At 45.9% G+C, this 27460-nt stretch overlaps 1 protein-coding gene across 1 annotated transcript; it reads left to right on the forward strand.

The window, feature by feature from the left end:
• BID (BH3 interacting domain death agonist) lies at positions 1-27129 on the forward strand. The gene is made up of 6 exons (XM_047065349.1): positions 1-117; positions 14762-14837; positions 18590-18803; positions 21932-22071; positions 24332-24544; positions 25663-27129. The coding sequence occupies exons 2-6, from the start codon at positions 14826-14828 to the stop codon at positions 25672-25674; spliced, it is 591 nt and encodes a 196-aa protein (XP_046921305.1). The 5' UTR covers positions 1-117; positions 14762-14825; the 3' UTR covers positions 25675-27129.
• The last annotated feature ends 331 nt before the right edge of the window (positions 27130-27460 follow it).

Below are 27460 nucleotides of genomic sequence, written 5' to 3' on the forward strand. Positions count from 1 at the left end.
AGCCGCGGCTGCGTACTCCGCGCGCCTCGGAGACTGCCTGGTCCCTGGTCTTTGGTCCCCGGTCCCCGGCCCCCGGCCCCCGCCGCCCGTCTCTTGGCTTCCTGCCGCGGCTGCTGGGTGAGTGAATAGCCCCCCTACCGCGCGCGTCCGTCTGCGCCAAGCTGCAAGTTTAGGAGCCCGTGCCTACCGGGTGCGGGGCTCGGTGCTCGCCGCCGGCCAGACCCTCCCAGACACAGCCCCGCACCGCCTGCGGCTGAGGGTTGGAGCTGGAGGGCGAGAGTGGAGGCACGGGCTGCCAGGTGCCACTCCACCCGGAGCGCGCCGCGGGACCCCGCCTCGGGCAGCCTGCGGGACCCCAGGGTTAGAGCCTGCCGGCCCTCGGCACCCGGCGTCGGGTCAGCCTTTCACCCCGCCTATCGACCGCCTGGGCCCCCTCCTTGGGTCCTCGCGGCCCTGACACCGGCCGGAAGGACTCCCCCATCCCGCTCGGAGGAAGGAGGGGCTCACGGGGAACCTGGAAAGCAGGAGGGGGGCCCGTGCGCGGCTCCTTGATTCTCTTCTGTGGCCAGAGCGGTCCTCCGCTTGGGGAGGAGGCTGGATAAGGCTTTGTTGTCTCCTCTCCAAGCGAGTCTTCGGGTTTGGCCCTAGGCTTGTGGGGCCTTGGCCGGAGTGCGGTGGAGAGGATGGTGGGTGAGGACTTAAGACATCCTCCGCCCACGGTTCCGTTGACGGTTCTCAGTGAGACCAACGGCTGCCGGGTCCAACCTCCGAGCTGAGAAAACCGACGGGAAGGGACAGGTTCAGGTCACACACCTGTTCAGCACCAGATCCGGAACCCAAATCCAGACACAGACCTTGGACTCTGGTCTAGGGCACTTGTCCCTAGAAAAGGACTCTGGCTGATTCCTGAGGCCAGAGAACCTTAGAACTGTTAGAAATTACATGCATATACTAGCTCGTGGTAGACATCAGTTTATTGAATGACTTAGTGACCCCAGGGGATCCTGGGAGAGCCCTAAAGCCCCCAGCTACCAAGTGGCTGGGCTAGCGGGGGTTTATTTATTCATTCATACTATAGTAAGAATGTGCAGCCCGTGCTGGGGTCCTGGAGGGACAGCGGGGGATGGGCTTGAACACAGCTAAGGTCTTCTGGGATTGGATTGGCCTGGGAAGGGTTGAGGAGCAGGCGGGGTACCCAGCACATAGTGCCCCCACCTTTTCACGCAACTGCCTAATTCCACTGCCAGGCTTATCTGTCTGCTCAAGCCTCACTTGATGCATCTTAGCTGGTCTGTCTCTATAGAAGGGGGAGCTAAGGGAACCTACCAAAGGATGTGGTTTTTCCACATTCCATCTCCACCCATCTGGGGTGCATGACAGGTCTTGAGATGGGGAAAGCTCTCCTGGGTTTTGGTCTGTGCCATCTTGAGGCAGACCTTGGACCGGGGCCCTCAGAGTCCACTGGGAGTCATCAATGACTGTTCCTGGAAGATAATCTCGTTTTGGAGCTAAAAGGAAAGTGGGAGAAGGACTCCTTTGGTTTTAAAAGTTCAGTTGGGCAGAGCTCTAGTAGGGCATTGTTGGGAAGAGGGTAGATGTGAAGGCTTTCACCATTGCCACTTGCAATGTGTGAGTTCTGTCCCTCTTGCCCACAGAGGGAAGAGTAACTCACAGGGAAGAGGTACAGTGTCAGCACCCGCAGGAGGCCTTGTATAATACCTCATGGGTGGGGATTAAAGGCAGCCTTTTTTTGGGTGTCCTTGAGCACTGAGGTGCCTATGCTGTGCTGGGCATGGGGGCAGTATGGTTCATGAGGGACAGGGTGCTGTCTCTTGGGAATGGAGATATAGACTGGCAGCTGTCATACATCAGGATGCAGGCTTTGATAGTGTTTGCTGCAAAGGGCTTCGAGTGGGTTGCTGTTAGTTTTGTCTGTAGACATTAGGCCATCTGAAGTGGGCTCTGAAGAATGAATAGGAGCTTGCCAGCTGGGTAAGATGGGAAAGTGTACTCAGGGCAATGCAGGAATGTGGGGTAGGTGTGCCTAGGTGGGAAAGAGGTGTTTCTAGGTGGAAGGGGCATTGCATGCCCTGCTTTGAGGCCTTGCCCAGAAAAGCTCACAGTGTTAGCCAACCTGGGAGACTAATTGGAGGAACTGCAGGTTCCACTCATTTGCAAATGAGAATGGCCTGTCAGGAGTGCTGAGGACGTGTGGAGGAGCAAGACCCTGGAGGATGAAGTCTTCTAGTGCAGGAGTCTTGGCTTGCAGAAGGGCAGTTAATGACATTTGAGCCTTTCTCTTTTTCTCTGGTGCTGATCAGGGACTGTGTATTCCTTGGTGGTAGTACCCAGGATGCTGGCTCTGGACTCCCAGCTCCTGAGAAGCCTCACTCTAGAGCTGTGGCCATTGGAAGTCCTTTCTGTGGTTGCACCTCTGGTCAGTCTGGAGCTTTGGGGTGTAGTGCTGGCCTGGATGCTCCTTCAGGCCAGCTGCCCACCCTACTGGGCCTCCTATGCATAGGATCCGATTAGCAGCCCCTTGGTTGGGACACCTGGCTGGCCACCCCCACAGGCCATACAAGTCCTTGCCCAAAGCCACTGACAGGTTTGAAAAAGCTGATTGAAGATGGTGATAACATACAGAGCTCATTGTGGGCTAGATACATGCACAAAGAACTTTATGTGTATTAGGTCACTTGGACGTCACAGTAATCAGGGACTAGGTTATCATCTTTATTCTTCAGATGGGAAAACTGAGGCATGAAGTGATTAAGTAACTTAGCCAGGGTCACAACTGAGGGAGTCAGACCCCAGAATCCCAGCTCTAAGTATTATATTGCACTGCCTGGATTTCCAGGCTACTCCCTACCTCATTTCCCAAATTCGGCCCATCTACCCTCTGCACCTCTACACCGGTGAGACCTGAAGGGGCAAGGAGCAGAGAGAATGACCATGGCCTTTCTGGGGACTTCTCTGCTGTGCAGGCAGCTGGTGATGTCCGCAGGACAGGAGGAAGCTTCAGGGAGCAGCACCATGGACCCGCTGGGTGGGATTGTGCCCGGCAGGCTCCCCAGTTTCCTCTCTCTGGGGCTCAATCCTTTCTTTCCCCGCCTTCCCCTCCTCTTCTCTTCCTGCCTGTTGTGGTCAAAATGGGGAAGTTTCAAATGAAAAGCAAACTTGATGTCTGAACGAACCATAAAGCAACCATCGAATTCTTGGTTGACTTTTTGTGTCCAGGGTCCTAGAAGCTACCAACTTAGAAAATGAGGAATGTTAACTAATTTGGATGTAAATTTAAAAAAATTTAAATTAAAAAAAAATTTTAGTAGCTATAAAAAAAATGAAGTGGTTTGTTTTAAATGACCCTCTCCCCTTGGTAATTCTATCAGCTTGGGTGTTGGAGAAGGGCACCAGGAGGTAGAGTGTTATGACCCCTCTGAGTCTTAGAAGTCTCTAAAAGGGGACCGGTTACTTTCAGACACACGGAGTGGCTGGACTGAAACTGCCCTGCCCCATAGATCGTGCGGCCTAGTGGAAGGATGTGGGCCGCGCAGAAGTGGGGCTGCCACTGTATGAAGAGAGGCCTGCCTTCTGGGCCCAGGATGTCAGGACCACCACAGAGATTGCAATACTTTGTGGCTGGGCTTCTGCCCCAGCTGAATGGGATCGCCAAGCCTGCACTCACTAAGCTCCTGCCATGTTGATGGCTATGCTGACCAGTGGGGCAGGTCAGCATCTGCCTTATATGCTCATGTGCTTAAAAAAGTCCCTTTCTTCAGAGTTAGGAAAGTGAGTGCTGAGGCCTGGGTCAGGGGCAGGCCAGTCCTTGGAGTTCCGAACACAGCATGGGGGGGGGGGGGGGGGTTGGGGGTGTGGGGGTCTGAGCTTTTATCTGAGGCCAGCAGTGATGATGTTGTTTTTCTGTTAGTGGGCATCTGTGCATATGTAGTTGGCTTAATTTGCATAACTCTCATTTTAATTCTTATGTGAATTCTGTGATGTGAATGAATACATAGATGTGAAACATCAGTGGTGGGGTGTTTCTCACGTGTGCTTGTGGTTAAGACAAGCTTTCAGGTGGCCTCAGTCCTGGGTCTAGGACTGGGCCATGGCCGTGTCCCAGGAGCTCCTACTTAGATCTCCACACCCTCATGTTCACTGCCCCCCCTCCCCTGCACTCCCCTCCCCTGTAAGCCTAAGTGAAGGGTAAGAATCTCAAGAGGCAGGGAGTGTCACCTTTTACAAATGTGGGGAAAGTGAGGTCACATGGCAGGTTGAGAACCAGCTGTGACCTCTCTCTCTCTCCCTTTAGAGGATCCCTTTTGTGTGAGCCTCTTTTTTTTTAATTAGATTTTTTTTAAATGTTTATTTATTTTTGAGAGAGAGAGGCAGAGAGAGGGGGACAGAGGAGCCAAAGCGGGTTCTGCACTGACAGCAGCAAGCCCCATGTGGGGCTTGAACTCATGACCCACGAGATCATGACTGGAGCAAAAATCAGATGGTCAACCAACTGAGCCACCCAGGCGCCCGGGAATTTGTGAGCCTCTTAAATGCTGCTGGGCCCCAAGGACTTAGGGAGTTTGGGGCTTTTCTGGGGTTTCAATTTGTCTTTCCAAGGAGAGCTAACTGAAGTCAGAGCTGGGGGACTAGAGTTCAGTTAGGACCTGGAGGCAGCAGGAGGACATGATAGGAGTAAGGGAGCAGGGGAGAGGAGGCAGCAGATGGGTGGAGGAGAGGGGCTGAGTCATGAAGGCACTTGGGAGGTGGTATACGGGTCGCTCCTGGGAGTAAGAGCTGGAGAGTGATCCAGAGCTGAGTAACTGGTCCTGTGACCATAACACCAGGCCTGAGGTCTCAGGCATTTGTGTGCCTGTTTGGGACAAGGCCAACTGGATAAATGAGTCACAGCACCAGCAACCCCTCTTGGCATTAGGGAGGACATTATTTATAATGGATCACCATCTGGGTAGTCAGATCTGTATCAGAAGGGCTGGGAGGGGCTCCTGCACCAGCAGGCAGCTCCTTGGAGACAGAAAGGAGGAGGCTGCCTTTGGGGTTCAGTTGGGGGAATCCTGAGCTTCTGGTGGGAGAAGGCATTGTGTTTGCGACTGCCCCCCCTTTCTTCTGGCCCAGCCACCTCTGTATGTATGGTAGTGGTGGGGGAGGAACGGGGTGCAGAGGACCAAGGCCAAGTTCCGCACTAGCTGGGCACCCTGGAATCAAGGCAGACCCTGCTATGGGTGAGGAGATAAACTACCCTTGACTAGAACTTCTTCAGAACTTTCCAGCAGGTATTTCCTCACCCTGTCCTGGAGAGGGTGGGGGCAGGGCTGTGAAGTCAATGGGCTGGCAGGCTGGTGGGCCTCTGGGATTGGGTGACAGCACAGCCTTGAGGAGAATGCCTCTCTTGCCCACCACACTTTCTTTGTCAACCTCCTTGACCCCCATCACGGAGTTCCTGACTGTGAGACCAGCTGGCAGCCAGGTGTCCATCACATCTCAAAAAGCCCTGCTTCTCCCTGGGGTATCTCCTAGGAAGCTTGGCAACATCCAACCTCCTAGACTCTTTCCTGGATGACTGGGGAGCTGAGTCCAGTACCCTTGGTGGTCACAACATCTCATTGGAGTGGTGTTTATCAGTATGTAAAATGATTGCACCGATTATATTTTCACACCCTATACTGCTCCAGATGCAGGTAATCATCCTATTGCGTAGGTGAGGAGACAAAACCTGCTAGAACTTGGGAGGTGGGAGGGCTGTTGCTTAACCATGGAAGGCCCTGCTGGCTGTCCTCGCCCTCCTGCTCCATTCAGTTGCTTCACCTGCCAGCTCTGGCTCAGAAGAGCAGTGTGGGAGCAGTCCCAGGGTGGCCGTGGTCTGGGGTCTGACTTAGCCTTGGTAACATCCATTTTCTTTTCTGTGACTAAGCTGTAAGAGGAAGACAGTTAGGGGGTGTTGGAGGGAGAGGCTGTAGGACAGATAAAGGCCGACTTACACATTTTGGAGTGGACTCTGGGATGCCTTCTTGCTCCACCCAGGGTGCACATGTCTATCAGAAGCCCAGGGTTTGGCAGGGGAAGGGAAGCAGGAGACTTTAGGAGAGAGGCCTGTGGACCTGGGTGAAGCATTAGACGTGTGTGAAGGGATGGCCTGCATCATCTGGTAAAGAGGCTCCTGCCTCTTTATAACATCCTCCTTCAGGCTGCCTTTCTTTTAAAACACTTTATTGAGATATTTCACGTACCACAAAATTTACCCATTTAAAATGGTCCTTAGTATATTCACAGTTATTCCAACCATCACCACAATCTAATTTTAGTACATTTCAATAGCCCCGAAACTCCACATACATTACCAATCATGCCCTAGTCCCCCTGTCCCTGCAGCTCTTGGCAGCCTAATCCATTCTCTGTTCTGTGAATCTGTCTATCCTATAAATGGGATCATACGACATGTGACCCTTTGTGCCTGTCTCTTTCACTTGGCGTATTTTCACGGTTCATGTGTGTTGGAGCACACATCAGACCTTCATTCCTTTTTACAGTCAAAAAAGTATTCCATTGTAATAGAGATAACCATATTTTGTTTATGGATTCATTAGTTGAACTTTTGGGTTATTTCTACTTTTTAACTGTTGTAGATAATGCTGCTATGAACATTCATGTACAAGCTTTTCTGTGGACCCATGTTTCCATTTTTGTTAGTTATATGCCTAGGAGTAGAATTTCTGTGTCAGTTGATAAAACTCTGTTTAATTGTTTGAGGAACTGCCAAACTTTCCCAGAGTGGCTGCTTCATTTTACCTTCCCACCTGCAATGTACGAGGGGTCCAGGTTCTCCATGTCCTTGCTCACTTGCTATTATTCATCTTTTTATTCTAGCCATCCTAGTGGCTTCATTGTGGTTTTGACTGGCATTCTTGTAATGGCTAATAATGTTGAGCATTTTTTCATGTGCTTATTGGCCATTTGTGTATCTTTTGGATCCTATTCAAATCTTTTGCCCAATTTTTAATTGGGTTGTCTTTTCATCATTATTCTAAGAATCCTTTATTGTCAGTCCCTTGTCAGATAAATGATTTGCAAATATTTTTTCCCATTTTGTAGGTTGCCTTTTCACTTTTTTGATGGTACCTTTTCAAGCATAAGAGTTAATTTTCTTTTTTTTTCTTTTTAAAAAAATTTTTTTAATGTTTATTTATTTTTGAGACAGAGAGAGACAGAGCATGAACGGGGGAGGGTCAGAGAGAGAGACACAGAATCTGAAACAGGCCCCGGGCTCTGAGCTGTCAGCACAGAGCCCAACGCGGGGCTCGAACTCACAGACTGTGAGATCATGACCCGAACTGAAGTCGGACGCTCAACTGACTGAGCTACCCAGGCACCCCAATTTTCTTTTTTTTCTTAAAGATTTTAAAGTTTATTTCTTTTGAGAGAGCGCGAGAGAGCAGGGGACAGGCAGAGAAAGAAGGAGAGACAGAATCTCAAGAAGGCTTCACGCTGTCAGCAAAGAGCCCCAACATGGGGCTTAAACTCACAAACTGTGAGATCATGACTTGAGTCAAAATCAAGAGTTAGACACTTAACAAACTGAGCCACCCAGGCGCCCCAAAGATTTTATTTATTTATTTATTTAAAAATTTTTAATACTTATTTATTTTTGAGAGAGAGTGTGAGGGGGGAAGGGCAGAGAGAGAGAGCAAGAAGGAGACACAGAATCTGAAGCAGGCTCCAGGTTCTAAGCTGTCAGCACAGAGCCCGAGGTGGGGCTCGAACTCATAAACCATGAGATCATGACCTGAGCCACAGTCGGATGCTTAACCAACTCAGCCACCCAGGTGCCCCCAAAGATTTTATTTTTAAGTAATGTCTACACCCAGTGTGGGGCTCAAACTTACAACCCTGAGATCAAGAGTCGCATGCTCTACCAGTCAAGCCAGCCAGGCACCCTGTGAGTTAATTTTCAACAAGTCCAGCTTATCTGTTTTTTCTTGTATAACGTATTATTTTGGTGTCCTATCTAAGAAATCATTGCCTAACCCAAGGTCTTGAAGTTTTATACCTGTGTTCTAAGAATTTTGTAGTTTTAGCTCTTACATTAATTCTGTGATCTATTTTCAGTTAATTTTTGTATATGACATGAGGTAGGGGCTTATAGATATCCAGTTGTCCCAGCACCATTTGTTGGAAAGACAACTCTTTACCCTGGTCTTGCCTCTTTTGTCAATGATTGATTAACCATAAATATTAGAGTTTATGGACTGTCATTGCTATTCCATTCATCTGTTTATCCTTTGCCAATTCCACACTGTCTTGATCACTGTAGCTTAGTGGTAAGTTTTGAAATTGGAAAGTGTGAGTCCACCAACTTGTTCTTTTTCAAGATCGCCTATTCTGTGCCCCTTGGATTTCCATATAGATTATAGGAACCATCTCTAACTTTCTGCAAAAAAGCCAGCTGGGAGTTTGAGAGGAATTGGATTGAATCTGTAGTCAGCTCTGGGGAGTATCACCATCTAAACTATAATAATTCTCCCAATATGTGAGCATTGTGTGGCTTTCTTTCAATGGTATTTGTAGTTTTCAGTGTACAAATCTTATACGTCTTTTGTTAATTGTATTTCTAAGAATTCTTTTTTTTTTAAAGTTTATTTATTTATTGGAGCACCTGGGTGGCTCAGTTGGTTAAGCGCCTGACTCTGGCTCAGTTCATGATCTCACAGTTTGTGAGTTTGAGCCCTGTGTCAGGTCTGTGCTGACAGCTCAGCGCCTGGAGCCTGTTTCAGATTCTGTGTCTCCCTCTCTCTCTGCCCCTCCCCCGCTCACACTGTCTTTTTCTCTCTCTCAAAAATAAATAAACATTTTTTTTAAATTTATTTATTCATGTTGAGAGAGAGAACAAGCAGGGGAGGGGCAGAGAGAGAGGGGGACAGAGGATTGGAAGCGGGCTCTATGCTGATAGCAGACAGCCCAATACGGACTCGAACTCACAAACTGTGAGATCATGACCTGAGCCGAAGTCAGATACTTAACCAACTAAGCCACCAGGCACCCCAAGAATTCTCCTTTTCTTGATACTGTTATAAAGGTTATTTTCTTAATTTCATTTTTGGACTGTTTATCGCTAGTGTATAGAAGTACAATTGATCTTGCAAATACTTGTGTTCTGCAACCTTGCTGAACTCACTTATTAGTTCCAGTAGTTTTTTTAGTGGATTCCTTGGGCTTTTCTATTTGTAAGATCATGTCAGATCAGTATGTTTCAAAGCTTCTCAGTTGATTTCAGTGTGCCAGGGTTGAAAACCACTGGGTTAGATCAGTGGTTCCCAGGCCTTTGAGATGGAAGGGGAGGGGAACAGAGTAGTCAGAGCACTAGAATTTCTGAGGAATTTTCCTGAGTGTCTGTGGGTGAGAATGAGGGGCTGAGAGCTTAGACTCAGCCTAGGCACAGAGGCAGAGGGACCAGTATCCTAAACGCCAGCTTCTTCCTTTCCCAAGGAGGAATCCAGTTGGGCCAAGGGAGTGGAAGTGTGCCTTTTACAGAAGTGTGTTCTGGGTGAGGGTGACAACATCCTCCCTGCTGGGAGTTGTTAGAAAGAGCCCACGTTAGAACCCATAAGAGTCAAAACCCAAAAGAACTCGTCAGCGGGTTAGGGAAGCTGTCGAGGTCCTGTCGGGGACTGTGGAGAGGAACAAGTCTGGCTCTGAGCCACCCAGGGCTGTCAGGGCCATCTTTCTGGCTATGCCTGGACCCTGTCCACCCCAAGTAACTGGACTTCACCCCACCTGAAGGACTTTTTCTTACAGCTCTAGACTAGTGGTTTTATATTTATAAAAGTAGATGTGAGAACTGGCAGATACTTTAGAAATCCACATTCTCAGGGCACCTGGGTGGCTTAGTTGGTTGAGCGTCCGACTTCGGCTCGGGTCATGATCTCACAGCTTGTGAGTTTGAGCCCCACGTCTGGCTCTGTGCTGACAGCTCAGAGCCTGGAGCTAGCTTCAGATTCTGTGTCTCCCTCTGTCTCTGCGCCTCCCCCTCTTGTGCTCTCTCCCTCTCTCTTTCTCTCTCTCTCTCAAAATAAACATTAAAAAAAATAAAGAAATCCACATTCTCTAGAAACTGGTTGTATCCTCTTACTAGTTGCTTCATTAATTAATTAGTGAGGTAAATGAAATCTTTGACACGTGTCCATTTTATCATTTTATATTTGTATGAGAGTCATGGTTTCACTTTTTTTTTTTAATTACGCATTAGCAGTTTTGGAGGTCATCTACTGAAAAGCATGCCCAGTGGATTCACATGGTCTTTTCTTAGCTACCAGAAGCAGTAGCTAAGCAGAACGTTTGTTTGTTTGTTTGTTTGTTTGTTTGTTTGTTTGTTTGTTTTTGAGAGAACGCATGTGGGGGAGGGGCGGGGAGGGCAGAGGATCTGAAGCTGACTTTGTGCTGCAGCCTCGAGCCCAATGTGGGGCTTGAACTCATGAACCGTGAGATCATAAACTGAGCGAAAGTTGGATGCTCAACTGACTGAGCCACCCAGGTGCCCCAGAACTTTTTTTAAAATATTTATTTATTTATTTAGACAGAGAGGGAGAGACTGCGTGAGTTGGGGGGGGAGGGGCAGAGAGAAAGAAAGAGAATCTCAAGCAGGCTCCCTCCATGCTCAGTGTGGAGCCTCATGTGGGCTTGATCCCACAACCCTGGGATCATGACCTGAGCCAAAATCAAGAGTCGGGTGCCCAAGAGTTGGGTACTCAACCGACTGAGCCACCCAGGTGCCCTGAAATAGAACATGTTTTAACTTCACTGACTGTGTCTCTGTCTCTCTCTTCTCCTTCCCTCCCTGTCTCCTTCCCTCCCTGTCTCCTTCCCTCCCTGTCTCCTTCCCTCCCTCTCTCCCTCCCTCTCTCCCTCCCTGTCTCCTTCCCTCCCTCCCTCCCTGTCTCCCTCCCTCCCTCCCTGTCTCCCTCCCTCTCTCCCTCCCTCTCTCTCTCTCCCCCTCCCTCCCTCTCTCCCCCTCCCTCCCTCTCTCCCCCTCCCTCCCTCTCTCCCCCTCCCTCCCTCTCTCCCCCTCCCTCCCTCTCCCCCTCCCTCCCTCTCTCCCCCTCCCTCTCTCCCCCTCCCTCTCTCTCCCCCTCCCTCTCTCTCCCCCTCCCTCTCTCTCCCCCTCCCTCCCTCTCCCCCTCCCTCTCTCTCCCCCTCCCTCTCTCTCCCTCTGTCTCTGTCTCCCTCTGTCTCTGTCTCCCTCTGTCTCTGTCTCCCTCTGTCTCTGTCTCCCTCTGTCACTCTCCTGACTTTGTGTTTTGTTTTGGCTTGGTTTGCACATGCAGATCAGTTATTCCCATTGGTGACAGCAGTGATGGAGGATTTGGCTGTGTGGTCTCATCAGGTGCTGGTCTTTATGGACTATTCTCTGTTGAATGAGGATGACAGAGAAGCTGGATTGTTGGACTCTTTTACACATAGGAATTATTGAGGACCCCCAAAAGCTTTTGATTAAATGGGTTTTATCTATTATATTTTCTGTGTTTGAAATTAAACCTGAGAAATTTTTGGGTGCTTGGGGGGCTCAGTCAGTTAAGCATCTGACTTTGGCTCAGGTCATGATCTCACCGTTCATGAGTTTAAGTCCCACGTCGGGTGAGCTTGAACCCCACTTTGGGCTCCATACTCTTTCTCCTTCTTTCTCTTGTCTCTCTTGAGATTCTCTCTCTCTCCTTGTCTCTCTGCTCACTCACTTTTGCCCTCCCTCTCTCCAAAAAAAAAAAGTTAAAAAAATAAAACAAAATTTTAAAGTATTTGTTGATTCACTTGAAAATATCATTTCTTGTTGCTTATTAACAAATTTTTTAAAATACTGCATTTTAGGGGCGCCTTGGTGGGTCAGTCGGTTGAGCATCCGACCTTGGCTCAGGTCATGATCTCACTGTTCATGAGTTTGGGCCCCACGTCGGGCTATGCACTGACAGCTCAGAGCCTGGAGCCTGCTTCGGAGTCTGTCTCCCTCTCTGCCCCTCCCCCGTTTGTGCTCCCTCTCTCTCTCAAAAAATAAATAAACATTAAAAAAAAAGAAAAGAAATGCACATGAGTAAGGAGTGCAGTTTTTACATAAAAAACTGGCCAGGGCCCCAGAAGGGGACATCCTCAAAGCATTTGTACAACTTGGATCCCCTTTCTTGGGTATTTTTTTTGTTTGGTTGGTTTTTTTCTCTAGAGCAAAAAGGAGAGTTCCTAAACAGCAAAGTTTTGACAGGAACATCCTAGTTCCAAAGGAGTCAGACTGATGGCCAGCACAATTCCAAGAGCAATAGTCAGTTCATACTCTCAGAAAGGACAAGACCTTAAAACAAATCCCACATAAAGCCTGGAGAGCTTGGGCATAAAGAGAGCAGAGCCTGAAATCCAGGAGAGAACTTACCCTCAAACTTTGGGGTCACTGAGAAAGCAGTGAGGCCACTTGGCTTTGTGGGCACCCGGTCCCTGTTTGCTCACCAGCTGTGGAGCTGTTGGGGTCGTCTCAAATTTCCCACTTCTGATCATTAAATAATATTAACCTTAAAAATCGAACTGCCAGTGATTTCACCAGCAGCTGTGGATTTATTTGGGAATAGCAGAGAAGTGTAATTTAGAACAAGCAAACTATGGCAAAACCATAGCAAGTTCACAGAGCAAAGGAGAGGACTGTGCTTTTCCAGAGGAAATTGGAAGCTGGGAGGGCTGTAATAAACAAAACAAAAAGCCCAATTGGATGAACCAGGAGCTCCAATTATGGTGGCTCCTCATTGGCTGGGCTGTTGCTGGGGGAAGAGGAAAAGCTTTCTTCCTCCTGCTGGGGTAATAACATAGTAAAGTAGTGTCAGACTTGTAAGGTACCTTTGTTCCTTCTGGGTCTGCAATTCATGAGGAGCCATGGGGCGTGAGAGCGCCCCCTGCTGGCCTGCTGCAGCCATTCTAAATGAGGTTTCCTTTTATTTTCACAGTATCAAAGTCTGGAGGAAATCAATTAAATGTTTATGTTAATTATCTCTTGAGTGCTATCTCCCCCACATAGTTTTCTAAAGTTACTTCTTGAGAGAACAAGGTGGAGGCCAGCATTCAGTCCACTGCACCTTTACATTGTTAGTGGCTTGTGGACATCATTTGGCTTCTGTGGCCTTTTTCCTGAGGGGCATATTCTGTTTTATTCTTTGTCCCGATTCTGATAATGGTACCAGCTCTTGCCTCCTTCCCTATGGAGGGCCTGTGGATAAGCCAGCATCCGTAGGTTCCCTGTCTGTCCAAATACACCTGAGTCCTTTGCTCTTGGCCCCCTTTCCTCCCACTCAGCCATACCCAGCCATGGGCTCTGCCAGATTCCCAGTGTGAGGGTTAGGGTGCAGCCTCCAGCTTTGCACGATCTCTAAGGCCAACAGGAGCACCTGAGACAGGGGCATGGGCAGATCGAGAGTAACTGTGTCCCACAAATGTGCACGGCTGCCTGGTGTGGAAGGCATGTCCTCCATGCTGGTCTTGTCCTAGCCTCCTTTTCACGTGCATGTGGGAGCCCCACCCGTGCTTCCTAAAGAGGAATTGGTTGTCTGTTCTTGTTTTTTATCTCTTCTGTTTAAGGACCCAAGATAAAATTGCCAAATTTGGCTGTTTTTTACCCTACAAAATGATGATTTCATTTGGTTAAAACTAATATTGTGTGTAAACACACACATATGCAGGCAAGTACATTTTAAGATAGGATTATATTGTTGAGACTGTTCTTTAGAAACTTTGGTCTGTCTTGGACATCTTTCTCTACTGATGCACACCTAGATCTCTCATCCCTTTTTTTTTTTTTTTTTTTTGTTCTCACGTTATATGTATTCTACTTCATGGGCATAATTTTTTGAACTCAATTCCCAGTTGCCTTTTGTCTGGTCAATTGTTTATGATGGGTTATTTAGTTTGGAATATGTGCCATAGAGGACCTTTAATCTTTTGTGTAATTGTCAAATATATTCTTTTTTCTTCTTTCTTTCCTTTTTTTACCACCAAATGCTAGAAAACATTTTATTTCAAGGCTTCTTTTTTTTTAATATACATTTTACAAGAGCTCTTTCTGGATGAATGCTACTGAAATCATGTGGCCTCTGGAGAGAAATGGTCTGCCTCGCTGTCTCTTACTCCCTAAACCTAATTTTCTCACCCACCCGGATCAACACTGTACACCACCTGCCTCTCAGCATAGTTGTGTGGAACAGAACGGATAACGTGAATGCTCTGAGAATGGCTGCACGCTGAAGTAATGGTTATGTAGTAGTCATATCAGTGGTCGTAGTAATAATAAAAGAGTCCCTAAAACTTCTAGGTATACTTATCAGCTAACTTTATTCTTGTAAAAAGTGTACTAGTGTAAGTATTTGCCTGAAAATAATTCATAAGCTATATTGCCCTATTTGCCTGATCAGTGAGCTCGGGGCGGGAGAGCTGAGCTCTGAGGTTGGAGGATTGATTTTGGGGAGCTCTCCATGCCTTGGCAAGTCTCTATAGTGAGGAAAACTCCAAAGTCCACTCACTTGGGCTGCTGCCCAGGTTCCATGCTGTGGAGAAAGGAGCAGCCTGAGTGAGTGTGGTTGGGATGGGTGAGGTGTGAGCCTGGCCACTGTGGCCAGGGCGCCTTTGAGCCAGGGTCCAGGATGACTCCCTCAATTTTTCCTGAGGGTCCTGGAAAGGGGTGTCCCTGCAGGGAACAGCTGACTACCCTGTGTGCATGTGTGTCCTTTTCCAGGTTGCTGACTTGGGACACCTACAAGGCCGGAAACCAGACAGAGCCCTGCAAGGCTGCTTGTGCCATGGATTCTCAGGTCAGCCCATGCACTTCTCCTGGAGGAATGCTTTGGGAGGGGGAGCAAGGGTGACTGGGGCCAGCTTGTTCCTTGTGTGTGTGCAGTCAGTGTGCACCTAGCTGACCCCTTCTTTGACAGCGCTGCAGAGAGGAGCCTCACATTCACAACTTGCTGTAGCACAGTAAAAAAAGAAATACCTGTTCTCTCTCTTCTTCTCTTCCCTTCACCTTGTGCCTGATCACTCACTGGAAGGGCAAGGCGGCTTTCTGATTCAGGACCATTTAGAAACTCTAGAATTCTTGGAAGCAATCACCCTAAGGTCATATAGGCCATTCCCCTGGCTTCAGTAGGATGGTACCTAAACTGCCTTGTCTGTACTTACCTTTTAATTAGCTGGAAGAGAAAATCATAGCCTATCCAATCAAAAGCTCTTTATTTATTTTCTTACTATAGTCTTTTTGCTTCCTTTCTTTTCCAAATTCTGTAGAGGCCCCTAGCACCAGAGGCTTTTCTGTGTCTACACTGTATGTATCAGCCTTCTCTTCTCACCAGCTATTGTGAGAGGTAACTGCAAAAAATCTAAGGATTTGATGGTTAAACTTAGTGGCCCACAGTTTCTGAATCCCTAAGCATAGCAACATCTGATGCCTGGAAGGTTCTCAATATATGCTTGTTAAATATCCTTCTAAAGGATGGAAACCACATGGTTTTTCAGGTTGCTAGCTGGAAGGACTGAGACATGGCGGGCTCGGCAGAGATGGTGGTTGCTTGACCAGGAGATTTCTGCAGATCCTCTTGTCCTGATGAAAGTCTGTTCTCAGTGTTCAGAATTCCCTTCTGTTTGGTGCCGTTTAAACCTGCCCACCATTCTTGTTGCATTCATTTTTTTTTATTTTTTAAGATTTCCTTTAGTATTTCTTGTAGGGCAGGTCTACTGCTATATTTTTGTTTACTTAATTTATTTTTTTTAAGTAAACTCCACACACAGCACAGAGATCTCACGAACCAGGAGATCATTACCTGAGCCAAAACCAAGCTTAACTGACTGAGCTACCCAAGGGCTCCAGTTTTCCAGTTTTTAAAAAATTATGGTAAAATATACATAGGATAAAATTTACCATTTTAACCTCTTTTAAGAACACAATTCATTAATTAGCATTGAGCACATTCACATTGTGTCTCCATCACCACCATCCATCTCCAGGACTTTTCATCTTTCCAACTGAAACTCTGTTCCCATTAAACACTAACTCCCATCCTCCTGTCCCCATCTCTGGCAAACCCCACTCCACTTTCTGTCTCTGTGGATCTGACTATTCTGAGTCCCTCAGAGAAGTGGAATCCAACAATATTTGTTCCTTTGTGTCTGGCTTAGCATAATATCTTGTGTTTGTTTGTTTGTTTTACTATTATGGTACTGTTCATCCACATTTTAGTGTTCTTTGATTTTTTTTCTTTTTTTAGAAAAACAAAATAAGAGATTGGTTTGGATTTTGGAGTTTTTTTGGGGGGGGGTTGCCTTTTATTAATTTTTTAACTATTTGTACAGTGCTGGTTTTGCCAGGTTTGAGCACCTGGATTATCCCAATTTATCAAAACACATTGATGGCTTTCCATTTTTTTCTCTGCACTGAAACTGATTTTATAGCATGAGAGTTATTTTTGCTTCCTTTAAATCAATTTTGTAGTATGTCCTTCAAGTTTTCCTAAGTCTTGATCATTTTTCTTAACATACTTTTTCTTGTGATTTAAAAGGATAATAGCTATCAAATCTTGCATCTTCTGACACATCCATTTCAACTTTTATCACTAGAAGATCAAAAAGGGTCATAGTTTTGTACTCAGTTTGCCACAAGCTCTATTTGTCCTTGGAATTAAATACTATCAGCTCCTGGGTGCCTGGGTGGCTCAGTTGGTTAAGCGTCTGACTTCAGCTCAGGTCATGATCTCACAGTCTGAGGGTTTGAGCCCCAAGTTGGGCTCTGTGCTGACAGCCCGGAACCTGGAGTCTGCTTCTGATTCTGTGTCTCCCTCTCTCTCTGCCCCTACCCCACTTGTGTGCTCTTTCTCTTTCTCTCAAAAATAAATAAACATTAATTTTTTTGTTTAATGCTGTCAGCTCCTGAGCCCGCTTGCTTTTATCTTTCTTTCTTTTCTTTCTTTCCTCTTCTTTCTCTTCTTTCTTTCTTTTCTTTCTTTTCTTTCCTGAGCCTGCTTTCTGATTTGTGATGTAGTCTGGTCTGACATGCCCATCTAACAGTGTCTGTCAAACTGCTTTCCAACCACCTGTACTAAATGTTTGAGTTTGTGGTAATTCAACCCACAACCCTGCCCCAGCCTTCCTTTCTTCTCTTCTGGGCAGGACATCTCCTTAAGGAAGAAATGAAGGATGTTCTTGAGTCTCTAAGCTGTCTTGGGCCACCTGGCCTCATTATACAGTAATTATAAGGATACACCCCCCCGTTTTTTTTTTTAAGTTTATTTATGTATTTTGAGAGAAAGAGCAAGCAGGGGAGGGGCGGGGGGGGGTGGGTAGAGAGAATCTCAAGCAGGTTCTGCTCTGACGTGGGGCTCGGCCTCAAGAACCATGAGGTCATGGCCTGAGCTGAAACCAAGAGTTGGACACTTAACCAGCTGAGCCACCCAAGTGCCCTGGATTTTTCCCCCTTTTAAGGGATAATTCTGGAGAAGTAAAAACTGGTTAACAATACGTTAGCTCCTTATTTTGTGCATTTTATTTATTTAAAGCCATTTGCCCTCTAAAAACTGTCCTAAAAGTTTTCTTATTTTTTTCTAATGAAAAATATTCAGGACTTAGAAGACAGAAATAAATATTACAAGCACCTTCATCTTCTTCTGTTGACCTTCTCTTACAGTCTAGTATGTGTGTTTTACATTTATTTGGGCAAATCTCAGTATCCCCAGGCTTCCAGATGATTCCCTCTTTCATCCTAGGTCTTTGATTGCTCTGAGCACCCCTGGCTGCCAGGTCTGTGAGTTTTCACCTTTGTTTGCCAAGAACACCATCCCAGATGTATTCGGCACACTAGAAATGTCCCTCCTGGCTCCCAGAGTACAGATGTCCCTCTTGGCCCCCAGAGCTCCCCTGCAAGTGTTGCTAACGGTTGGAGAGCTGGCAGGCAGAGACCACCAGCCTCTCACATTAGAGCAGGAGCCATCCCCCTATATGAAGCAAACCAAGCCTACCCAAAGGCAAATGTTATCTGTGGTCATTATTACCCAGTATTTATGGAAAATTTGCTGGTTGCACAATACCATCTTGGCCCACAAAGAAGATTATGAAAGAATTTCTAACTGCTGGATGCGTAGCTGGTAGGGTGGGCTGAAGTTGGTAAAAGACACGTGAGAGTTAGTATAAGCATGTAGATGTATAAGGATGATATCTAAGTGATGATATTGGCTGACTTACCTAAAGCAGCCTTTGTACCTTCCTCCTCCGAAAGTAAGCTCACCCCAGCTCAATGTTTTCAGGATGTCAAGCATATGGTAGATGAACCACCTTCTGCAGAATTGGAGCTTCCTCTTTGGAATCTACAGGTGGTGTTGCTTAAAGCAGGCTCTGCAGATTTGGCCTCTGCCCACTGAGTCCTCTTGTATGCACAGGGTTATTCAGATATCTTGGGCCAGTGAGGCTATTTCAGGCTCAGCTACCCTCAGAGCCCTTTTGCCAAGCTCAGCTGTAGGAAGGGCCTCTGGTCCTGGACTAGCTTCCCACAGGTCTCCTTGATTTGACTCCCTTTTCATCTTAGGTCAGCAATGGTTCAAGCCTCCAGGATGAGCGCATCACAAACTTGCTGGTGTTTGGCTTCCTCCAAAACTGCTCCAACTATAATTTCCATAAAGAGTTAGAGGTGTTGGGCCGTGAACTGCCTGTGCCACCAGCTTACCTGCAGGAGGACCACGATGATGGGCTCCAGACAGATGGCAACCGGTGCAGCCGCTTCTTGGATAGCGAGGAGACAGGTACCTAGCATAGCCTCCTCTGCCCCAAATCTGGGCTTTGCTCTCTCCACTAACTTTTAGGGAACTTAAGTCCTGGAAGGAACCTTTGGACTCAGTGTCCACCTACGTGGTTTCAGTCCACTGCATATGTTTGTGTCATATGGTTGTTTGGTTTGTACCTCATGACTCCAGTGGAGCAAGACTCTCTAGTTTCCAATCAGTTGAAATCCACTCAGTTTCTTTATAATGATTCTTTGAATCTGTATAGTACCTCACACTTTCACTTTCATATGTATTACGGCATGATTATCTACAACATAACTAGGGCATTGAAGTATTCTGAACCTAATTTCCAAGTGAGGAAACTGAGGCCCAAAAAAGGGTCAATTACAAACCCCAAGTCAGGCAACTACTGGACACAGTCCAACCAGGTCTTGGGCCAGGCCTGTTTCCTTAAGCTGGGCTCCATCGTCCTCTGCTGCTGCCTCCCAGTATATCATGGTTTCGAGGCTTTCTTCACTTTTCCTCACCCACATCCCTGTGCTGCCCTTCCAACCTCACTTTTTACTCTTCTTTGTCACTGGTGAGGCCTCCACAGAGGGAGGCCATTCTGAACTCTAAGGCTGAGGGAGCAGGGCTGGGAAGCAAGATAAGGATCAGCCACTCCCAGATTTGGGCCCAGAACAGTGGTTCTCAGTAGTGTGCACATTGGAATTCCATGAGGAACATTTTCAAAATGCATAGTCTTTGGGCTTGACTGCAGCTGTCTGAACCAACATGTTCTAGGGTAGAAGACTCTCAGGTGTTTCTGGGGTATATGTCCTGGTTAGAATCACTGCCAAAGGGACTCTGAGGTCTTGGACCCAGTCCTCACAACCTAGCCAAAGGACTGAAATCCTGCCTCCTGCTGCCCAGATATCTCCTGGCATAAGAGATTGCACTGCCCTCTTGTGGCCATGGGGGAGACCAACAGCTGATCCAGCTTTTGGACCTCCAGCTCTATGTTAAATTGAGTGGATGGGGGATATGGCAGAGTTCCCCCACTAGCCAGGGTGTGCCAAAGACTTCTGTGCTTTAGAATCCAGCTACTGTATCTCCTGGGTAGCTCTAAATTTGAATAAGGGCAACTGGCCCCCTTTGGGGAAGGCTTAGGAGGGGGTGAAGGGCAGGAATGGCTTTGCTGTCAGAAGCTATGGCCGGAGTAACTGCAACCAGAGGCTGTCCCCTGGGCTGTCTTTTGCTCTTCTGCACCATTCCTTGCCCTTAGACTGCAAAGCCTGGCTTAACTCAGTGTCCAGAGTGCTAACCATTACACTATGGAACCCCACAAGCCTGGCTTAACTCAAATGGCATTTGCAAAGGTACACTTAACTTCACTGCTGGTGGAAAACTAGCGTGTAGATTAAGTACCTGATGAGATTTGGAAGCAAAAGGCAAACTAGAGGCTCTGTACACCACAGTTTCATTGGTGAATTCATTTACTCAGCTGGACACTGAATCCGCCACGGCTCCTGAAGTTGCCACAATAAAGTGGAAAAGCACAGAGAAATCAGTGAGGCAGAGTCAGTATAGTGGGAGCTACGGAGAGCATGGGTCCTCCACAAGGGATCAGGAAAGACTTCACAGCTATAACTGCAGTTGAGCTGGGCTATGGAGGAAGGGGTACATTTTGGCTCTTTGGAAACTGGGAAGAGGGAATGGCAACAGCTTAAGCAGACACTTGAAGATGAAAAGATTGGGGTCTGTAAAAGGTACTGTGAATAGTTGTTTGGCTAGAGTGTTTGGAGGGAATAGTGGAAGTTATGGTCCAAGTTGTTTGGAAGCTAGGTTGTAGCTTGTTACTTGAGCAAGGTGTGAGCACATGAATGAGTAGAGATCACAGAGATCACAGAGATTCAAGGATCACAGTCAAGACCACAGTAGGCAGTCTAGGGCAGGTGAAATGCTGAAGGCACAAAATTTAAGGAGGAACTGTCTCCAGGGGCACACCAGGACACTTCACCCTCTCAGTGCCTTGCTTGCCAAAGTATATTGTGGAGAGTGGAGAAGGGCCTGGAGGGCAGTGAGAAGGCTAAGAGGCTACAGATGAGAGCTGATGGAGAATCCACACCCAGGTGGTGGCAGTGGTAATGGTGGGACAGACGGTTGTATCTGTGAGATAAGATTTGACAATTGCTTGAGGATGCCTGCAAGGACTGGGGAGATTGAGATTTCTGTCCTGGGTAAATAAGAACCCGGAGGGAAGGTGCAAACACAGAATATAAGATTTAATGGGAGAAATAACAATGGCTGGCATTTATTGATTACTTACTAGGAGCTAGGTACAGGATCCATTCATTTACACATTCATTAATTTGTGTAGTTGTCTGTTGAGCCCTACCGTGTGCCTTGCATTGTTTTCAGTGCTGCATATTTGGCAGTAAACAAAACAGATTTAAAAATTGGAGCTGTTAGGAAACTTACCTTCTGGCAAGGGAGTCAGACAAAGAACACAGACAGGTAAAATATATGGTGGTAGTGAGTGCTGAGGAAGGAAAAGGGAGGGCGACGGAGAGGGCAGATGGCAGTGCAAGTGGCAGTGTTAATAATCTCGGACAGAGTGGCGTTTGAGTAGACCTAAAGGAAGAGAGAGAAGGAGCTGTGTTCTCTGGTGGCAGATGCGGGGCTCTAACTCAGTCTAACAGCAGAGCCTCTGCCCTAATACCTTCTTAGGCTGACACCTGTTATATGATGGGGTCTAGAACTGGCAGCCGTGAAGCTTGCCATCAGATTCATGCCATGGCTGCTCAGAGTCATGATGCCTTGCAAGTCATGGATGCCCTTGCATCACTGTCTTTTTTGTGGACAAATGTTGACTCTTTGCAGGGTGAGGCCCACTTCTCCAGTCTTCTGCTCATTTAGACCCTTTCCTGGCCCCAGCACTCCACCCCTGCTCCCCTGACTGCACCCAGGTCCTCACATAGCAGCTCTAGTAGAATGGAGCATGTGCCGTCAGCAAGCCCACCATGGTGAGCTGTGGAAGCAGGAACTAGCTTTGTTCCAAAGCAGAATCCCTTTCTTTTTCTGGTATGGGATGGATTGGGAGGAGGGGTCAAACAGGACCATTTTTTGAATCTGCTGTGTCTCTGTGTCCCTGCCTGAACATTCAGATTCTGAGAGTCAAGAGGAAATCATCCAAGATATCGCCAGGCAGCTCGCCCAAATCGGGGATAGAATGGATCACAGCATCCACCCAAGAGTGGTGAATAACCTGGCAATGCAGTTTATGAATGTGAACCTGTCAGAAGAAGTAAGTGAGAATATTCACCAGTGCCCTTTCTGGGTTAGTCAGGAAGTGTGAGAACTTTTTCAGTTGTCAGGTGTGTGTGTGTTTTTGTTTTTGTTTTTGTTTTTTAATTCCAATGTAGTTAACATACAGGGTTATATTATTTTCAGGTGTACAATATAGTGATTTAACAGTTCTATGTATTACTCAGTTTTCAGCACGATAAAGTGTACTCATAAGCCTCTTCACCTATTTTACTTATCCCCCCAATCCACTTCCATCTCTGTTAACCATCAGAGTGTTCTCTATGTTAAGAGTCTGTTTTTTGGTTTGTCTCTTCTTTTTCCCCCTTTGTTCCTTTGTTTTGTTTCTTAAATTCCATATATGAGTGAAATCACATGGTATTTGTCTTTCTCTGACTGGCTTATTTAGCTTAGGATTATGCTCTCTAGATCTATCTATCTAGATTATGCTCTCTATCTATCTAGAGTCTGGTGGTCTGTGGTGTGCCCCTGCCATGTAGTGAGCATGTTGTTGCAAAAGGCAAGATTTCATTCTTTTTTACAGCTGAGTAATGTTCCATTTTGTATACACCACATTTTCTTTATTCATCTATTCATGGACACTTGGGCTGCTTCCATAGTTTGGCTATTGTAAATAATGCTGCAGTAGACATAGGGGTACAAATATCCCTTCAATTAGTGTTTTTGTATTATTTGGTTAAATACCCAGTAGTGTGATTAGTAGGTGGTAGGGTAGTTCTATTTTTAACTTTTTGAGGAATCTCCATACTGTTTTCTACAGAGGCTGCTCCAGTTTGCATTCCTACCAACAGTGCATGAGGTTCCTTTTTTCTCCACGTTCTCATCAACACCAGTTGTGTTTTTTGTTGTTGATTTTAGCCATTCTCACAGGTGTGAGATGGTATCTCATTATGGTTTTGATTTGCATTTCCCTGATGATGAGTGATGTTGAGCATCTTTTCATGTGTCTGTTGGCCACTGTGTCTTCTTGGAGAAATGTCTGTTCATGTCTTCTGCCCATTTTTTAATTGGATTGTTTGTTTTTTTGAGTTATAGAAGTTCTCTATAGATTTTGGGTACTAACTCTTTATCAGTTATGTCTGAAAACCTCTTCTCTCAGTCCACAGACTGCCTTTTAGTTTCCAGTTGTTAATTAAAACACCAAGGTCTGTCCTTTGTCTCTTATCAGACAAACCAGTGTCCAGTGAGGTAATTCAGTGCCTACAAAACAATTGGAAATAGAATCATAGCATGGTTAATTGTCTTTCAGAAGAATTAACTTACTTGGTATTTAGGAAACCTGAACCTTAAGTCAGAGTTAAGAGTTTGATATAAAACTTTCCAAAAAAGATTAACAAAACATATATGACTCTTCCAGGACTAACTTATTCTTTCCTCAGTTTTAGAGAGTTGGATAAAAATGTGAGTGAGAACATCAGGTCACTTACCACATGTGACAAGAGTGACATTTTATTTAGCCCGCTACTCTTAACTTCATGGTTAAAATCAGTATAGAGCTTCTGTCCCTTGCGGGTACTGTAAACTAGCTCCTCTAGCCTTCCTGAAGAAACTTAGTGGGAGAGATGCCCCAAGGCTGTCAAATCTATGGCTACATGAGTTTGGAGGAGGGGAAAGATTCCATCCTGGAGCTGCAAATGCAAACACCCCTCACTACCCAGAAATGTGTCTGTCCTCCAGGGCAGCTTCCTGCCTCCAGGAAGGTTTGTCCCCTCTGGATCAGCAGCTGTCATAGCCGTGGTATTGTTCTGCCTCGGGTCCTCTCCCACAATGTTGACTTAATTTTGCATATGAGTTGATGAGCTTGAAGGTCCTTAAGAGTCTGGTGGTCTGTGGTGTGCCCCTGCCATGTAGTGAGAATGTCATGTTTAGCCCGCTTCATCTCTTTCCGGTAGCTAGGTCTGCACTGGTAAGATAGGTCTAAGACGTCTTGGGTATTTAATTCTTTACTTTAAGTGCCTTAGAGGCAGGGAATGACTCATTTGTCTAATGTGAACACACACACTCAAGATGTATTTGATGAATGTGTGTCCAGCTATGGGGACTGAGCTCAGCCTACCCTTTCCATTGCCTCTCCAAATTAAATTGTTTCTCACTCTCCTCCAGCCTCCTCAGCTGTTTAATAAGTTCTTCCCTCAAAATGAAAGCATGCTTCTTCCTACTTAACATTGGTGGACTGTTCTCCTTTCCGAGGGCAGAATATTAGTGAATGAAGTTTCACGTGACCCTGTGTCTACCTGCAGGACAGAAGGAAGCACCTTGCTGCTGCACTGGAGCAGGTCCTACAGACTTACCCGAAGGACATGGAGAGGGAGAAGACCGTGCTCATGTTGGCCATGGTATTGGCCAAAAAGGTGGCCGATCACACACCGTCCTTGCTCCGTGATGTCTTTCGCACAACAGTGAACTTTATTAACCAGAACCTACTCACATATGTGAGGAACTTAGTCAGAAATGTAAGAACCAGTGATGTCAGCTCCTTGGCATTTCGCTGAATCCTCTTGGTCTCTGCCTGCTCCTTCTAAGGTCTGGAAACACAGCAGAGCTCTCTGCTGCCGGGCTTCTTTCATCCTTTCTCCCCTGCTTCTGGTGACCAGACCACACGAAAGGGACCTTGCTACTCAGGTAGAAGGTGTGGCTTTGCTTCTGTGAGAAAGTTGTGTTGTAGAAGGTGGTGATGAGCACCCCTTTGAGCTTCATCAACTTTATTTTTAAGACACCCTGCTATCAGAGCACACTGCATACTCTACTCTTGCTAGGATCCAAGTCATACAGTGTAGGTTATGGGTAGAGCATGAGAGAATGTGGTGGGAGTGTCCCCAGCTGGGCTTCATCTGCCTTCACCTCCACCTCATCACAAACATAAGTATAATTTACATTTAAAAACATGTTTACCAAAAAGGATGTTGGGGAGAGATGCCAAAATGGATAGTCAAAAAGGGGGAAAAACTATCTAAAATCTTGCCCAGAAAACCTGTCCAAGATATTAAAAGTCACAATTCTTCATGATGCTGCCTAGGAAGAAGGGCCAGACAGGTAGTAAAGTCTGTTGCTTCACTTTAACTGGAAATTAAGTGGTTGTATCTTATCTGTAAGTTTAGTGAATGTTTGGGATTTTGTGTGTCAGAGGCATTACTCAGGCATCTAACCCCTGATGCCTTTCTCTGTGTGCCATGGTCTTCATTTATGGCAGCATTTTAAAACAGGAGAACGAATACAAATCTTGAAGCTGAATTGTTGGGAGAATGTAAGCCTGAGAAAGTTCGTAACAGCTTTCACCAACAACCATCTAGCTGGACAATAAGTGGGCAAGATGTCAACAGCTATCTGTATTAACAGCCTCCCGAATACTGAAGGGCTGAAACAGAATCTTCATTCCTTGGACCAAGATGCTTCTTAGCACCAGAAGTGATTCAATAGATGTGAATATCCAGATCTCAGCACCTTGAAAGCCTATGTCTTTGCAATTGCTCCCATGTAGCAAAAAGGAGGATGCAGCGATCTAAGGATGACAGGGCTCCAGAGAGTGTGAATCAGACTGGCTAATTCTGTCTATTTTCCTTTCTTGCTGCAGGAGATGGACTGAGTGGACAACTCTGCAAAAGTACAACTGGTTAAAACTTGATATGGTGACAACAGTACACCTGCCTCCAGTGGAGATGGAGCCATGGCTGTGTAAACAAAGTTCTTAGAGAAGATAGGCACGAAGTAATAGCTATTTATTTCTTACTATTTTAAAGATGATGTTTTAAGCAAGTGATTCATTTAGAAACTTTACCTTAACATACTTGAATGAAAATGTCAACTTGCACAGATTTGAATGAGTTTCATACCATCTTCCAAATCCACTACACACTGTGCCTTTATCTTATTTCAGCTGTACGGGTCTTCACTTGAAAATTAAATTTAAGAACAGATTGTAAGGCAGAAAAAAAGGTTTTTTTGTTTAAGAAAAAAACCCATGTTTTTTTGTTTAAAAAAAAAAAATACTGTTTATTAAAGTGCAACCTTGACGTGGTCTGACAGCAGGCAATATGAGGAGAGTAAGGTCTGGAGACGGATGCACTTACCCCTCACAAATGAAAAATTCCTCTCAATCTAGGGCACACCTTGATACTAAGGAAGTTAACAGTCTTCCCATTTAAAAACCAAACAGTACAAGAGGTTCTGGACTAAAGTTCTGTACTCAAACAATGGGAAAATCAGGCCTCAAAACATGATTTTTTTCAACTCGATTTCCTTTTGAGTTAAGAAGGACCACAGGCAATTGAAAGGTGTGGAGATCATTTAAGGACCCACGTCAGCCACAGCTTCCAAAATCAGGTAACCAAATGCACCTTTTCTTTCCAAGAAGTCAAGGCTCTGATAAAAATTTTAAGCTGATGCAGTACCAGAAGGTACTACATACAGCCCATGGGGGAATGTCTGTTAATAATCTTCCATTTTCATTTTCCTCCCATATCCCTCAGCTTACCCTTGCCCAAGAAGTGATATCTGAAGAAAACAGGTTTCTAGCCATAAAGATAAAACAATAGTTAGACTTTTAAAAATTCAACAGTTGAGGTGGTTCCCTTTCTTAGAGACACAGTCAGAATGCAAGTAATAACAAAAGTAAGTCACTTAGGTAGTGCCAAAATAAACCAGAGAGAGCTTACATTTAGAAACAGTGCAATACTGGTCTGTTGTTCCCAGTGATAAGCATTTCCTAGGATTCTGTTTAAAGGTACAGTGGTGGATGCTGGGTCCATATCACACACATTAATGTTAGGCTTACCAGTAATACCGTTGTTACTATGAATAGAACACTCTGGGAAAGGATATGAACAAGAGTAATAGGTACTGAGAAATACTTTCTTGTTACCAAAAACACTTTTCTGTTCCTTGAGAGTTTAATCAGAAAAGAAATATGACTGCATTGTTCAGCATTAAATACATACCACACTAGGGCTGGGCCTCAATCTGCTATCTGCAGTATGTTGCAAATACTAAAAGCCGTGCAGTAAGAAGGCCACCATTTGGAAATAAACCGGTAATGCTGTTATGTTTTGGAGTGGACTTTTTTTTTTTTTTTGAAGGATTCATATCACAGTGGAAACAGGTTGAATCACACATATACATACATACCCACTCATCCATACTTGTATCAGTTCAATCAGATTCTCACTAGGGGTGGGGGGACACTTTCTTCTGAAAGGAACAATTTAAATACAAAGTCAACTCTAATCGAAGAAAAAAAGAGCTCTAAAAACGACAGATAATTCCAGACTATCTCTTATAATACAACTTTTCACATCTTTATCTGCCAGTTTTGCTTAAATTGATACAGTAGGCCACCATTTTCATACAGCTTATACATACGTGTTGATGTAAAT

The sequence above is a fragment of the Lynx rufus genome, unplaced genomic scaffold, assembly GCF_022079265.1.
Source record: "Lynx rufus isolate CCGP_SWC_20201006 ecotype Redwood Valley unplaced genomic scaffold, mLynRuf1.p SCAF_7, whole genome shotgun sequence".
NCBI lineage: Eukaryota > Metazoa > Chordata > Mammalia > Carnivora > Felidae > Lynx > Lynx rufus.